This window comes from Triturus cristatus, chromosome 7 (assembly GCF_964204655.1).
Source record: "Triturus cristatus chromosome 7, aTriCri1.1, whole genome shotgun sequence".
NCBI classification, from domain to species: Eukaryota; Metazoa; Chordata; class Amphibia; order Caudata; family Salamandridae; genus Triturus; species Triturus cristatus.
The window spans coordinates 1,144,341,559-1,144,358,048 of NC_140590.1; the positions used below are offsets into that span (position 1 = coordinate 1,144,341,559).

Below are 16,490 nucleotides of genomic sequence, written 5' to 3' on the forward strand. Positions count from 1 at the left end.
GTAGCTACACTCACATTGCAGCATGAGGGAGGTGGAAACAAGTGTCTACCACTGTTCCATGCAACCTGGCTTCAGCTAAAGAATTTGCCCACAGATGCAGACAGGATGCATGGGGGCTCATTAAATCTCACCGCCAACATAGCAAGTCATATGTTTGTTTTTAACGTAACATTTCATTAGATAACAAATGTGCAGAATAAACAACCCTCTAATGGTGGTGTTGTTGCTGCTGGTGATGGGATCTTTGGGGACATTGCTCGATTACACTCCACAACTGTAGAGTTCGACTGATCTTGATTGTGAGCAGTGAGTTTACCATACTGCTTACTACTAAAATGGGAGCTTATAGGGTAGTTGACTGAAGGCCTCCCTCTCCCCGCCACCCAGCTATTTGGGTGTAGTTGTGCAGTCCAGGGACTGCAAGAACTGATTGGGTCAGAACCCAGATGGGTAGGGGCTAAAAGGGGGGTTTGGTTTGTGAGCCACACAAGGGTAGGAGCCATTTTAGATGGAACAGCGACAGAGCGGTGGCGTATATGCACATTTTCTTTAATTAGTTTGGACATGCGGGGGTTGGCATTTGATGCACCTCGAGGTTTGGGAGTAGTACAAGGGAGTGTACGGCAATAGAGAAAAGGGTAGCAATTGGTTAGGCTAGGCAGGGCAGTTTGATTTGGGTGGTGCAGCAGTAATAATTGCACGTGGGATGTGCATTGAGGAGGCACCGCAGGGTTCTCTGCAAGACAGGCAGAGAAGATTTGCTGGGCCCATGTGCTTTAGAGGTCCTAGGAGTAGCATGCGGGCCCGTCCAACAAGGCGCTCAGCAGAAGGTGTGGAGGTGACCCTACTTGCCTGCTCGCCACCGCATCAGTAGATCCAGTGGAAGGCAAGAAGAGGTTGGGGAGTGGGAGACTCAATGCAAAGGGGCAGGCGGCTTACAAAAAGCACGCTGGGTGGGAAGCAATGCAGACTGAACTGTTATGGCTGCTTTACCCGTTCATCTGAAAACAGGAGGACGGCCGCAAGGGAGGGGTAGGCTCAGGAGAGATTTAGCAGCCGTTGGACGGACAGTGGTTGCGGCATTTGGAGTCCGGGAGGCACACTGAGATGTTAGTATTCCCCCGCCCCCTGCATGTGTGTCATCGGAGGATAGTAGGACGAAGGTGCAGGAGTGGGGCAGGTAACACAAAATAAAAGTGAGCTCGCTGAGGAGCCAATCGGACAAATGCGATAGGGTAATAGCATCAGCAATGGTCTCCGCAATGTTGAAATGGAGAGGGTAGGAGGGAGAGAGCGATGAGGACACAGAGTTGGAAGAGGCAGGGGAGGCTGCAGGAGTTGACAGCGACAGGCAGAAGTAGGCCTATGAGAGTTTATGCAATGAACAAGAGACAGGTAATCACTGGCATGAAAGCATATGACTTCAAGAGAACAAGCATCGCGGCACCGGCGCTTTACTTTTAACATTAAAAGTAAAGCGGGGGTGCTGCGATTATAGTAAAAGTAAAGAAATAGATGTTTTTTTCTATTTCTTTACTTTAGCGAAAGTGAAAGTCATCACGGTGCTAATGACCCGTGAAAGACTAATGGCGGCCGGCTGCATGCGTGCACGCTCGCATGAACGCAAGCACTAGGCTAGCCACCAGCACTTTGAAAACTCATCTACTAAATGTCTCTCCGAGCAGCGCATGCGTGCTGACTCAGCGAGACCTAAAAAGGGACCTGTAGAGTTGCTCAAAGCTGCCTGCTTACCAAAAATCATAAACTGCCTGCCTATCGCTCACACTTCTTCATCCATCACACTGCTGAGCATCCCATAACACGATAACTGTGCCTCGGTGACCATCACATTTGACACAGAAACTCTTTCCACACAGGATCAACATAAAAACAACTCCCCTCCAACCAAGCAATCTGCACGGGATAGCGTGCTGTTACCCATGCAGGCAAGTACTTCTGAACCCTCCATAGGGATAGTAAGCGCTATATAAATGTTGCAATAGAATACAACTGCCCCTGTCTTTATTTATCTAAGATGTGTCCAATGCCTGTTATACTCCTCTAAAGGCTGTTCCTCCCTCTCAGTTCATATGTGGGACTCACTGAACAAACACGTCCAGAAAATCACTCTTCCTTAGAATAAAGGACTCAAACACTACTCCCGAACTCCGACAAAGAAATATAAGGATTGTTTTGCTCTTTTTCTGTCATACTCTCCCCTGAGCTGGAAAGATTGCCAACAACGCCAACCTCTGCTGCATCTCTGCTCAATCTGAACGATATTCTCTAAATGCTTTTTCTTTTTTTCTCCTCGGCTCAGCCCTCACACTATTTTCACCCTCGTTATCGATGCTCAAAGCGGTCAATTTGTAATCGTTTTACCCAGTTATGCATTGTAGCGCTATTCCCCCTTTTGTGAGTTATGTAACCTTATCCTATACTGAATCAACGGGGATTATGCTTGTTTTTCATTCTTGTTCATTGTATTTTGTTTTAGAGAGTTGGGGGCAAACCACTTCTCTCATAGTTGGTAATCATTTGTATATTTTGAGTTTTCCTCATTAGTTATATTTTGTTTCTCTGTATCCTTAATAACAATTAAGTGTTTTGAAAAACAACTGCCCATCTCCTTGGACCGCAGCAGTGGGGCGCACGCTACTAAGGGTTAATGTACACCCCAGAGCAGTGGTCGAAGTGGGGGGGAAAAAGTAGGGGAACTGTGGGCAGAGAATCAGAGGGCGGGAATAACCCAAGGATTGGATCGGTGGGCGGAGCTGGAGGTGTGGCCAGAATGGGCAACCATCCCAATTTTTAGTGTTTGTTTGCCATTTCACCGCCCAGTTTAAGCAACCAATGGATACACATGATTATTTAAGGTTATAATGAGTTAATTACATTCAGAAAGTGGGATATGCTTCTAATCACAGAATGTCCTAAATACGACAAAATGTGGAAGCATAAGCGATTTGTCTCCGAGACATGGAGTTTCTGTTATCAGCACTTCTCCCTTTTTCCACAACAGCAGTTCAAACATGAATGGCAAAATATCCTAATTTGCAAATGTTTTCTATAGAATTATGGCTCTGCATCATTTGCCTCATAATGCAAGATCTGCTGCATGATCTGACCATTTAAACTAATAAATTGTTTGTAGCTCAAACATATCAAAAGTTAATAAAAAATGTGACTTGCGTTGCTGCGGAGTGGATGGCCTATTGCAAAAGTTGACTGATCACCTTTCTCACTGCTACATTTGTATGTTACATTGGTACTAATAAGGCAAAATCTTTCCAGAGACGGTTAGCGTGGGTATACATGTCAAAATAATAAAATATCAGAAAATATACTGCATTATACTTCAGCCTTTTTTTAAAACCTAATTTAGTCAAGACTGCGGCATAACTTTGTCCTCCTTTGCTGCATAATTAATTCCAGTGGCCCCACAGCAGGCAGCACATGTTAAATGTGCTTGTGAATGAAGCAGAGGGATTGTAAAGTTTGCAAACTTAGTTCAGTGTGAGTGCAAATCCTGCATTGCCAATCCCTGGTGAGTTGCAGCTACTACTGCTGAAACAAGGCCAATGGAGTTACCCATGGGTGAGGCAGACTAGCCTCAAGGGCAGGACCGGCGTTCGCACCGGTGGCACCCTGTGCATTAATGTTTGTTGGTGCCCCCCAATGACCACCTCCGCCACGGATTCTCTCACTACCACCCTTTAACACTGCCTCTCCAGTATAGAAAATGTTACATAAGACTAAGGACTACAAGATGTAGGAGTATAGTTTAATAGTGATTGGTCTGGAGAAACACAAACTCATAATCTAAAACGTAATACCATGATTGGGGTTCTCTTTAATAATCAGAATTGATTTCTATCCAAAAGAACACTCTTTGCAACATTAGGATAATCAAAGACTTGGGAAAAAAACATAACACTCTAATTTATACCTTGCAGTTTGCATGCAGCTCTTAGATGACAGTTAATAGCTCACTGTTCTATGTTAGGATTTTAACTTCTAAACTGCAAGTAACAAAAGGATCTCTCTGACAAAAGCAGTAGCCCACTGACCTATTTATATTATGTGCACTTTGTGATCTGCATGGTAATTGTTCTGTGCAGCAGGCCCTTTAATCCTATGATCTACCTTTCCATGAGTCAAAACTTCCACTAGACAAAACTCAGATCTCTTTCTAGGAAGAACATTAATCACCAGAGTCATCATGACATTTGTATTGTTGCCGAGAATTGCTGGAAGCCAAGAAGGAGGCAGCAAGTGTTTTTAAAACCATAATATACTTGCAGAAATGATGCCTCCACCCAAAGTCAACACCCGGTGCATTCACACCGGTTGCGCCGCCCTAGAGCTGGCCCTTCTCAAGGGTCCTGTGATCTCAGTGACAGAGTCACTGTTGCTCTAGGGTGTGCTGCTTCGTAGGCCTGCCTGCAAGACTGGAGGTGAACTTCAGTATGTATTGTGGTGGACAAGCCTTGAAGGTTAACTTAAACTTGCCACTGCTAGGGTCCACCTGCTGGTGCTAAGACACCAGGGCTTCTAAGGTCTTGCGAAACCTTCTAAGGTCTAGCATGGGATTGTGCTCTCTCAGGAGAGTTGTCTGGTGGATTGGTTATTAAGGCTGAACCTGGTTCACCAGTTCCAAATTCAGCAGCTTTAGCCATAGTGCCACATCCTCTCCCCCACTGAACACCAAACTGCCCCACTGAGAAAAACTCACACTGCCTTCAACTACAACCCAATTGTTGCCGGCTATAAACACCTGGATGCAGCTCAATTTAAATTAGGCACTAGACAAGAGCAATATGCGTCCTACAGAAAAAATGTAACATCATCTTGGCAAAAGCAAACACTCACAGGGAATGCAAAATTTAGCAAACCATGTGAAATGTAAGCAGGAACAACATGGTTACCTTTTACACTCGCTATTCAGACATCAGTGAGCGCTTTTGCCTGAAAAGTTAAGTACATGACTACAGGGCCCTTCCATTGCTTATATCCTAACAAAATGTAAACTGCCGCTAAAGAGGCGATAATGGCCTTGATAATATGCCCTTGAGAATTCCAATAGAAGCCCATGCTGACACCAGAACATAGGCTTCTATTGGAATTCACAAGGGCATATTATCAAGCCCGTTATCGCTGCTTTAGAGGCAGTTTTCCGCCGCTAAAGCGGCGACAATTTTAACGCCGTTTTTTGATAATATGCCCCCACATCCCTGAACGCAGAGCCTCAGTACACATTTTGTTTTCCAATCCATGCATTGCAGTACCTCCAGGATTGGTGCACTAGTTCCAAGCCCGGGGAAAACAAAAACAAGTAAACAAAAATAGCACTTCACTAGCAAACTCTGTAAAAGTGGCGCTAATGTGTTTGGGTCTGAATAAAATCAATCTGGCCAGTTTGCTACCACTCTCTTACTTTATTTTTCATAGTTTTAACCTTTTATTCCAGATGCTTACTTTGGAATTAAAATGTCAAAAGAATACAACACTTCCAGCAAAAGTGTTTTGTTTGTTTTTTGATTCATTTCACAGGGGAGCAAATAAAAGAAAGGAGAGGAAAGAGCGAGAGCCCCTTCTTGAAGTCACGGTTTTCAGTAAGAGAGGAACTGCTAGACAGAAAGAGAAGGAAGAAGGGAAGAGGGAAAGAGTGAGGGGGCAGCTGAAGCGGCAGAGCAGAAGCGGACATGGTCTTTGTCTTCTCTGGGCAAGAAGGAAAAGACAGAGTCCTGTTACTTCTCTGCCGCCCCGCCCCTCACAAACGCCAGGAACGCCAAGCTTTATGTATAGGCGATGGCGATTTCTTGAGTCCTGGGACGCATTTTCAAAATAAATAAGTAGGGGAACGGAATCTTTGGAATTTAAGAAGTAGGGGCACGCCGTGCCCTGCCGATCCCTCCCACTTCGACCACTGCCCCAGAGGAGGCTGCACACCGTGGCTTGCAATGGCCCGCTCGCGCCTGCACGCGCCACGGGTCGAGCCTGCAGCCCGGTGGTGACCGCACTGCAGCAGAGGCGCCGCTGTCCGTTACATTTCACCAGACTCCTCCCCGTCTGTCAGCGCGCGAGCTTCATGTTTACAGTTACCATCTGATCCGCCACTGACCCCCAATTACGGAAGTGCACCTGATGCAACGGGAGAGCAGCTTTTAAGCGGTCTTTTTCTCATCTCTCGTTGTTTTCTGAATCACCCCTCCTCTGTCTTCCCCAACTCATCACCAACCTAGTTTCCGGACACTGTTCTGTCATTTCTCGACTTCTCACCTCCCATCACTTTCTTGCCCGCCGTTGACCCTGCTTCTACCTACTGCCCTGCTGCCCTCTCCGCATTTCTAGCCTTCCCTCCCTCCGACTCTTCCTCCATCCGCAGTCCACCCTCCGCACCGATTCTCTACCCACCCTTCCCTCCTACGCCGATTTCACTTATACTTATTTCCCCCATTAGCTGGAAGACACACTGCCTAATATCATAGAGACTCCCTCGCGCCCCTTTGTGTCGCAGCCGACGTTATCACACCTGCTTGAAACCGTTCCTTGCCCACCCCCTATCCCGCTAACCCCCTAACCTATCGGGTCTCTGGCACCCTATTGATTTATGCATTTGGGGATTTCGATAGCGCGGACCATATTAAAGGGGTGTCAGCGCACTTTACAGTTTGACATAGTGAGTGAAACTTTGTATACATAGTCACATACATATTTACAGAGGTACACTTACACGCATGAATGATATATTTGCATATTTAAGAATGCAGAGAACGCTTACGGGGATATAGTTCAAACCAAAAGTATATTTTCGTGTTGAGATAGTTAAATTATTTGTTTGCTGAGCCTGTTTAAGAGGACATGGTAGCAGTTAGAAAGGAAACCTTTCACACTTAATTTAAAAACAATGGGCTAGAATCACAAAAAAGTATGAAAAGTATTTGTGGAGATATGCGCCTGAACGTACCTTTCCTGCTTTTTGGAATTTACAAAAATTCCCATGCATATGTCTGGAAAGCGGAGCCCATTGCTAGTCTGAAGGCGTATCCTTAGGAAGTCCAGGCTATTTTTCTAGTCAGGGTCCTATTCCTACTTTATGAAGTTCTCCATAGCAGAGAAGTCCACTGAGGTGGAATAAGATCATCTATGCAAATGCACTTTTTTAAAAAAAAGATATTTTCTCCACCGGCAAAATATTTGTCCCATGGGGAAACCTTTTTCTCTAACCCTCTAGCAAATAAATCTGTTGTGATCCATTCCTCTTCCCATCCTGCAAAGTGATATACGCAGGCTCTGTGTTGGAGTAAGTCTTACATGCTTTCAAGGTTGGGAATGGGATGAATTTGAGTTTTGAAATGTCCACAAATGTTCAAATTCGTCTCCATTCTCAGAATTCCTTGGCAGTCTACTGCTTGGAACTGCATTCGCTACCCAAAAGTGGAATTTACAGTTGCATAGACCTCCACACTTGTGAAGGTGATAATCCACACCCGTAAGTGGGTTCACACCTGTTAAGAATCCTGGCAGATCTAAAATATAGGTCCATATGGTCGTAAAAGTATGTTTGCAACCAAATTTACCATTGTGAGTAGGTCACAGTGTATGAGGGATGCTCCCAATTCTCGCAAACATGCAATTCAAAACTGTGGCTGCTACTCTGAAAAAAGATTGAGTTTCATGCCTGTTGAATGTCAGTATTTCCAACATCCCCTCTGCTCCTGGAGTTTCTGTCCCTCCCCAGGAGGTGTAGTTTCTGTTTTGGGTGTGCATGGGAAATACAATATATGGGTTTGTAGGTAATGCATGCAGTTATGAGTATGCAGCGCCACTCTACAAAGCAGCTGTTCAGATGTCTTTGACCTGGTGAGATGTGTTCTGTCCTCTGTGATAAGTCTCACTGCTGAGTTTAGTATGGTTTGGCATACTAAATCTAGCCAGACTCCCATCCAGTCTGTATGGAAGTCCCATAGGTCAGTCTGGAAATAACCGAGGATTGGACTAGTGTTAGTAGCACCTATTGCGAGACAATTGTTTCCAGACTTGAGACCCTCGCCACGTCCCAAATGTGTATCTAAGCTTGGGATGCAGGGTACGATTCAACCCCGTCCATGCATCGTACCCTGATGGCCTGCGTTTTCCGGTTTTGATAGCTCTGTATCTTGATACTGCTCTCCAGTCTAAACCGCTGACAATCACACACCATCTATATCGATCCCGCCACACTCACTCCCAATGTCTCTCCTCCTGATCTCACACTCCAGTCGGGAACTTCTCTCTTTAATGATGGTCACAGAGGGCGAGTCCCTACCCTCGTGGGCGAATGGCAGTGATGACTTAGTACCCAAAGTTGCTAAATTACCTTAAATTTAGCAACAATCAGGAAACAAAACACAAAATAGATTTAAATTGATTTTTATTCTTATAGCATACATTTATCTGTGGGCGACGGAAAGATGAAAATAGGAACTGGAGGCCAACCTAGCCAAAAAGAGTGTGACAACACAAGTCACAGTCACTAATGATTTTCTAGTAGCCTTTATTTGATGGTGGCTCATGTTCCAGCCTGGATGTGTGGCAGTGGGGACACCAGGGTAGCTTGTCCTTGCAGGACATTAGCTCCTTGGTGATCCATGGGCTGCTCCTAAGTAGCATTTGAAATCCACAACTCTTTTCGTCTTCCTTTAACGTACAAAGATGCTGTACTTTCGTTGGCTGCGATTTTCTGGGCCATCCCATTTCCCTGACTAGGGTCCACAGGTTGCTAGTGCAAGCAAGACATGAGAGGCAATTTTAGCGTCTTCCTGTGGATCCCTCAGACTTTTTGCTGTTAAACGGAGGCCAGGACTAGAGTGTTGGCCACGCTCAATACATAAATGATGAGAGAGCCGCACCTTCTGAAGACCCCTTAGTGTGACCTGTACATTTGAATATGCGTACGTTATCCCCAATAGTGGAACAAAAAGGGAATTATTTGTCTATTGCTTGCCTGCTGTACTGACAACTTCCCCATCTCTCCTATCCTTCAGAAGAGCCGCGAAAACACAATTGTTTCATAGGCTCTTGAGCTAATCCAGTCTGTATGGAAGTCCCATAGGTCAGTCTGGAAATAACCGAGGATTGGACTAGTGTTAGTAGCACCTATTGCGAGACAATTGTTTCCAGACTTGAGACCCTCGCCACGTCCCAAATGTGTATCTAAGCTTGGGATGCAGGGTACGATTCAACCCCGTCCATGCATCGTACCCTGATGGCCTGCGTTTTCTGGTTTTGATAGCTCTGTATCTTGATACTGCTCTCCAGTCTAAACCGCTGACAATCACACACCATCTATATCGATCCCGCCACACTCACTCCCAATGTCTCTCCTCCTGATCTCACACTCCAGTCGGGAACTTCTCTCTTTAATGATGGTCACAGAGGGCGAGTCCCTACCCTCGTGGGCGAATGGCAGTGATGACTTAGTACCCAAAGTTGCTAAATTACCTTAAATTTAGCAACAATCAGGAAACAAAACACAAAATAGATTTAAATTGATTTTTATTCTTATAGCATACATTTATCTGTGGGCGACGGAAAGATGAAAATAGGAACTGGAGGCCAACCTAGCCAAAAAGAGTGTGACAACACAAGTCACAGTCACTAATGATTTTCTAGTAGCCTTTATTTGATGGTGGCTCATGTTCCAGCCTGGATGTGTGGCAGTGGGGACACCAGGGTAGCTTGTCCTTGCAGGACATTAGCTCCTTGGTGATCCATGGGCTGCTCCTAAGTAGCATTTGAAATCCACAACTCTTTTCGTCTTCCTTTAACGTACAAAGATGCTGTACTTTCGTTGGCTGCGATTTTCTGGGCCATCCCATTTCCCTGACTAGGGTCCACAGGTTGCTAGTGCAAGCAAGACATGAGAGGCAATTTTAGCGTCTTCCTGTGGATCCCTCAGACTTCTTGCTGTTAAACGGAGGCCAGGACTAGAGTGTTGGCCACGCTCAATACATAAATGATGAGAGAGCCGCACCTTCTGAAGACCCCTTAGTGTGACCTGTACATTTGAATATGCGTACGTTATCCCCAATAGTGGAACAAAAAGGGAATTATTTGTCTATTGCTTGCCTGCTGTACTGACAACTTCCCCATCTCTCCTATCCTTCAGAAGAGCCGCGAAAACACAATTGTTTCATAGGCTCTTGAGCTAATGCTTTCAGTCCATTGATGAAATGCTGGAAACACTTCATTGTACAATTTTCTACCATGTTCTGATCTGTATACAGATCCCGTCTTTATCCCTCCTTCCTTTGTCTCTGTTACTCTCTACATTAGTTATTTTTGTTTGTGCCACACTCTTAATACCGTTTTTGGTTTAGATGTTGCTTTTTAAACCATTAAATAAGTGCATTAATTAATTTAATCTTGTTTCACTTTGTTAGAGTCCAGTTCCCTTGATGCAATTTATTATTTAGGGTATAATTTGGCAAAGCATACCATGAAACAGTGAAAAAATGTGCTTGGATGTTTGAAGTGGCTTCTGAAAAGATCATGATTTCGATACGCGGAACAGCACAGTGTGAATAAACAAAGCTGAGGCACAGGCCTATGAGACAAGCGGCACTGTTAGGATTCCGTTCCCTTATATTTAATCGCTTGCAGCCCAGGCAGTCCATGTTTCGGTTCAAAAGCCGTCATTGCTACTTTGTCTGCATTGGAGGAATGCATTATGGGGGCAGGAGTGGAAATCGCAAACAGCCCTTGCAAAAATGTTCTAACTAGCCCCACACTGTAGGAGGCGGCAACTAGGATGGGCTGATAAAGGCGTTTTTGGGTCGTGACAGCCCATTTAGCTCTGAGAGCAGCCCCCTAGCTTGTGGGCCACGAGAAGGGGGCAAATAGCCATTTGAGTCGGATTATTGATATGCGCTGGCTGGGGATGTACGAAGATAGACAAGTGATGTGGTATAGAGTGTCACTAACTGGCTTCAGTCTTCCCTGTCAGGACCAACCTTTGCTTAATCTTGCATGTGTTTCTCTCTACAGGGCTCTCTACACCTACGATGGAGACACTGATGACCTTACCGTATCTTCATCAGGAGGTAAGAGATCCTACGCCACCCTTACCACATGCTCTGACACTTACCTTCCCCGTTCACCCTGTTGGCACTTCCCTCTTGGTTCTGTCCCATTGCCCTCCCGACTCACCTACTCCTGTATCACCCATCCTAATTTCATCCATTCTCCTCTCCCCCTCCACCTTACCATAAACCAGACGCCTGCAAAGGTGAGTAGCATAATGAAGCACTAATGAGGCTATTTCGTACTCTTTCCCAATGTTTTTATTGTCTCTTCTTGAATTCCTTCCATCTCTGCCCCCCCCAAACTTCATGCCATTCTCGCCCTATTTCCTTTTTTATCTCTCTGACCATCTCGCTTTCTTTTTCTTCCTCTGATCTTCCCAGGAGGAGGTCTTCCAGACCTTTCCAGTCATTTCGAGAATCAGAAGGTGATGTATGGATTTTGCAGCGTGAAGGACCCCCAGGCTACCCTGCCACGATATGTCCTCGTCAACTGGGTAAGTCTTTCAAGGCAAGCTGCTAGGTTGTGCTTAAGGGCTGGTAAGGAGTTTGATTGTACGGCAAAAATTAAGTGCATTCAAGGGATCGCAGGGTAGAGGTGCTGTGGATGGAAAGCAGGAAGTGAACACAAGGCTTTGGGAACTGAGCCAAGTTATGTGGAGCTGCGAAAAACAAACTCCCTCAATTGCAGGTTCAAAGCGGGAGTAAACTGTACCTCGGATCTCATGACCTGAACTGCTGAGAAAATGTACATCTCCGATAGACAGATGGGAAAGCGCTGACCCCTCAGGTGTCTGCTTGTTCTCCTGGTCCTGGGGCAAGTGGAGATGCCTGGGCAGTATCAGTTACAGCACTGTCTTTTCTCCTCAGGTCTAAGCTCTCTGGCACTTCTGTGTGTACAGGTTTGCCAAAGTCGCCCCTAGACTTACTGGTTCTTTTAGAGTTTGGGAGGCGCAGCGCATCCATCAATATGTGGCACATACCAGATCCGCAAAACCTGAGGTTTGCCAGCCCACTCAGAGATGGACGAAGTGACAGGTATCCGCCAGCCGAGCCTCCACTGACTTTTCCAGTGTAAATCTTTGATCGACAGCCTGTCTGCTACAGGGTCGTCACTCAACATACATCAAAATATCTGGGTTTTTTCTGGTCTAACCTTCTGACTTACTTTCTTCCTGATCTTAGTTTCTATGTCACTCCTGTTTATAGTGGTGCCAAAAAGCAGAACAAGCAAAATTCCTATATTTGTCCTATCAGGTTATTTAAAAAAAAGCACACCAAAATTTGCTCCACGAGCAGACTCAAGAGAAGGGCAGATTTTGTGCCTGAGCACTACACCGCAAAATGCTTCTCGTAGTATTTGATTGGTGCCATCATTCAAAATCAGCACAGGGATGTATTTCTGATTAGTCAAACGATGAGGAATACATAAAGGTGAAGTGTGCCATGTGTGCAAAAGTCTCAATCACTTGGGCTGATCCACAAGTCATTAATTTTCACCCACTATGCCCCTTTCTACAGAGACCAGCCGTATGAAAATCAGCCCTGGTCCTGCTCCAATAGAAACAGTCCAATCCAAATTGCCTGGCCAGGTGCCCTCTAAATGAGAACACAACAACCACAGACTGGTTTCTTCCTATCTTGGTCTCAACAGTGAGTGACACCTTGGCACAATGAGCACGGGACATATGTCTGATCCTACTTGTTGGACGTATGGCATTAGATGAAGAAAAACCCAAAGGTGATGGGTGGAAATCCTGGTAAGAGTCTCACAAACTGACACTTGCTAGGGGCCCACATTCCAGTTCATCATTGTTCACATAATATGTCACTTCAGGTAGAGGAAAGGCATTTGTAAATCAACCTTAGTCCTTTTCCAGTTGGCACAGTTGAAAGGGAGGTCAATGCGCATTGATGCAATTTCTGCAATTTGGTTGGCCACTCTTTAAACCAATCAGAATAGGGCCATATGTTAGTTCCATTCTAATTGGCTGCTGGTAGCCAATCGGAACTGCCCTTTAAGGAACTGCTTCAATTTGCAGAGGAGTGAACAAAAAAGCATCCAGTCCTATATGATAGCTTTGGAGAAACAGCCAAGGCTTACCCTTGGAGATTTTTAGTGGTTCGTCTCAATGTTATATTTTGCAAAGAATTAAGGTATACTTTAAGCTAGAACTAACATGTTTCTCTGAAAAATAATACTTTTTTAATACATAAATACCTTACTAGAACAACAAAAGTTTAGCATAAGCTCCTCTGAGCTTATTAAGCACTATGCACCAAATCCTGTAATTTTCAGGACCCCATAATGCTGCATCTATAAATCGATTTCTAATGCATGCACGGTTTCATAAAGAGGTCCTACAGTGTAGTGAAAAACTGTTTTCTTTCCCATTACTGCATCTCTAACCATTATGAACAGTAAACACTCTAGAACAATGCTTTCTTAGATGATGGCATGTTGGATTACAACATCATTGATTGGATGACTCTTTAATGCTGTGGCACGTTTTTAACATAACATGTACCGACCCTTGTTTTTGCTTTATTTTTTACCTCAGCAGCCTTGTTTTGTTTAATTATGTCCAGACCCTAGTGCAAGCCTGACCTTAAGATGGTCGTCATGTTAGCTTCTCCATTTTGCAGATGGGATAACCTGACTTCAAGATGGCCATCTGATCTTGCAAGACTAAGGCTGGCTGCCTAAGATCAAGCCAATCTGATGTGCCACTTTTTTTATTTTTTTTAACATTCATCGCTGTTGTGTCATTGCTACTTAACCATTGTGGTGTAATGCGCCCCTGGCGGCGGAGCCGGCCTTTAGCATGGGCGAGCTGGGCCCACAGCCCAATATTCTGAGGGGCGCATGGTGCTATGTGCATTAAAGTTATGCCAACAGCAGCACCTTTCTCATCGTGCTCCAGCCTTGCCCTTGTCCCTGCATGTTCGTTTCTGTCTGATTTACCAGTTTAAAGTGGTTTTAGTCCTTAATTATCATATGGCGGGCGTTTTTTAACACCCCTTTAACCCCCTTCCTTGCCTTCCCTTCACTCTCTGACCCCTGATGACACGCATCAACAAGCCCATCATCTTCTTAATGCAGCTAAGCTATCAGTGATTTGGGTGAGCTGGGGGAGGTCCAGGGATGTTTGCATTCTGCTCATCCAGGTACTGACCAGTGAACACAAAAGGGGCCCTTGTTGCCTCATTTAATTCACTACCATCTGCAAGGGCGCCAAATTTCTTTTCACCCAGGGCGCTATCTTAGCAACGGGCGGCACTGCCTGGCAGCTCGTCTGCTTCTGCTGCTCACACATTCAGGCCCCTGGTGACGTTTAGCATACACAGGGGTTCCTTTTCTCCTTGCCACCCAGTGTGGCTAGCTCTCAGCGCACCCGGTGACTCCTTTTCTTCATCCTGCCAGTGACTATTGTAGGCAAAGCCAATAAGTCTGGCTTGTAGCTGAGCTGAAAATGCAACCAATATCCGTGTGCTTTTTGGAATCCAGAAAATCGTGATGTTCGGGTCAGGGGCATAAACGATTGGTGTTGATGTCCATTGAGGGGTCAGTCACCACAGCCGTCTGTCTTCCCTTATTGCACTGCACCTAGCTTTGTGATTCCAATGCCTTCTCTTGCTTGGGTTGGGAAAGTAGAGAGAATTGGAAAATGTTGGATGTGTGGCCAAAGTAGAAGCGCACTTATGGAAGGGTAAGAACTGTCTGGGATGATGACGAATCTTGGGCATGTGTGGCATGTAGATGAAGGACTTACAGTTTGCACAGCTCACTATCCTGATGTTGCATGTCCCGGCCGTAGTGATCCCTGTATTCATCTGTTTTTATCTCTCTCTGTCCCTCTTTTTATGGGTACTACTGCAGGTTGGTGAAGATGTTCCAGATGCCCGTAAATGTGCATGTGCCAGCCACGTCGCCAAGATTGCAGAGTTCTTTCAGGTAAGTGCCACCTTCCATTCTTCTCATGTTAGCATGAGTCACGTGACACTAGTGTCCCTACAAGAGGAGTAGTACTACGTTGCTTGCACACCAGGTGTTACAGGACATTAGTGTCATACCAGGGATGGCTGTAGAACTTTAATGCCACTAGGAGTTACAGGACATTTGTGCCAGATTATAACGCGTTACCTGACATTAGTGGTGCATCAAGAATTCTAGGATGTTAGTATCACAAGAGGTAGAGTGCATTATAGTGATCTCAGCGTGGTGTAGGACACTAAACCGTGTCAAACCGCAGATAATCAAAGGACAGTAGTCTAGTCTCACGCCAGTAGGAAAGATACAGCATTAGCACCCCATCAGTGTTTGTAAGAGGGCATTGGTGCCAGGCTAGGCATCATTTCATGCCTTCCTCCCATGCCAGGCGTAGCTGCAGTTTATCACGAGTCTCGCCCTCCCAACATTGGCGCAAATTCCAGGACGCTTCCGTCATGCTGCTGTGCCCTCTGGATCCACCCGAGGCTCTGCCTAACTGGAGACCTCATTAACTTCTTCAACAAAAACATGTCCGGACTGTCTATTTCAGAACCACATTTTGTTGTCTTTTTTTTCTAAATAGTTATTACCCACTTACGAAAATAAATACAGTACAGTCAGCCTTGAAATACTGCAATCGCCATATTACAAATGAAAGGCCTGACCATATCGGCTTTACAAATAAATTGGTGGATCCAGATAGTTAACCAAAAACGAACATGCCCAGTATGGCGTGCCAAGTGAGAGATATATTATAGAGAGGATATAAACAACCTTCTGTGCTAAAAAAGAATCCAGTGAGATCAACTGACTTCTATGAAACCTCACCAGCAGCGTACATTTGAAGCAAATCCCCAGGCCAATGTAAGATGGACTTGTTGTGCAATCAAGAATAATAGAAAATGGCGGCTCAATTTAAAACACAAATATTCATGCAGTACCCAAACATGAAGGCCTTCCCATATACACAAACGTGACAGTCTGCAAACCACACAATGGAATCTCCAAAATCCTTCTAGGAACTCCTGGGGACAGGGAGACCATTTGAAAACAAGTATAGTAAAAGCCAGTATATCTGCTGTTGGCCACCAGCCTTTTGCCTTTGTCAATGCTTGTTTTATTTTGCACTAGCTTTACAAAACGTTACAAGTCAGAAGCTACCAGCCCGTCTTAAAAATATAAAAGAAATTGAATTGCCTAAAAACAAAAATAACTTTTGGTTTCAAAGCACACATTGACATGGTTATTCCTGGCATCTAAGAATGGAACTTCTTTTTGTCCGAATGTGCTCCTTAAGAAAGAGCAGAATGTCGTCACTTTCAGTGAAACTAGCCAATGGCTGAAGTTGGCTGTCCCATTGCACCACGCAGTATGCTTTAGTGGGCGAAACAAAAACTGGGAATGACGCAACAGACTAATGGATAAAGATGGCT

The 16,490-nt window shown here is 45.1% G+C and overlaps 1 protein-coding gene across 4 annotated transcripts in view; it reads left to right on the forward strand.

Moving 5' to 3' along the window:
• The window catches only part of DBN1 (drebrin 1), a 206,524-nt gene that overhangs the window by 109,430 nt on the left and 80,604 nt on the right, over positions 1–16,490 (forward strand). For all 4 annotated transcript variants that reach the window (XM_085618333.1, XM_085618334.1, XM_085618335.1 and 1 more), the window contains exons 2-4: positions 11,032–11,087; positions 11,451–11,563; positions 14,947–15,021. In XM_085618333.1, the coding sequence (XP_085474459.1) occupies positions 11,032–11,087; positions 11,451–11,563; positions 14,947–15,021 (244 nt within the window). The remainder of the gene's footprint in view (positions 1–11,031; positions 11,088–11,450; positions 11,564–14,946; positions 15,022–16,490) is intronic.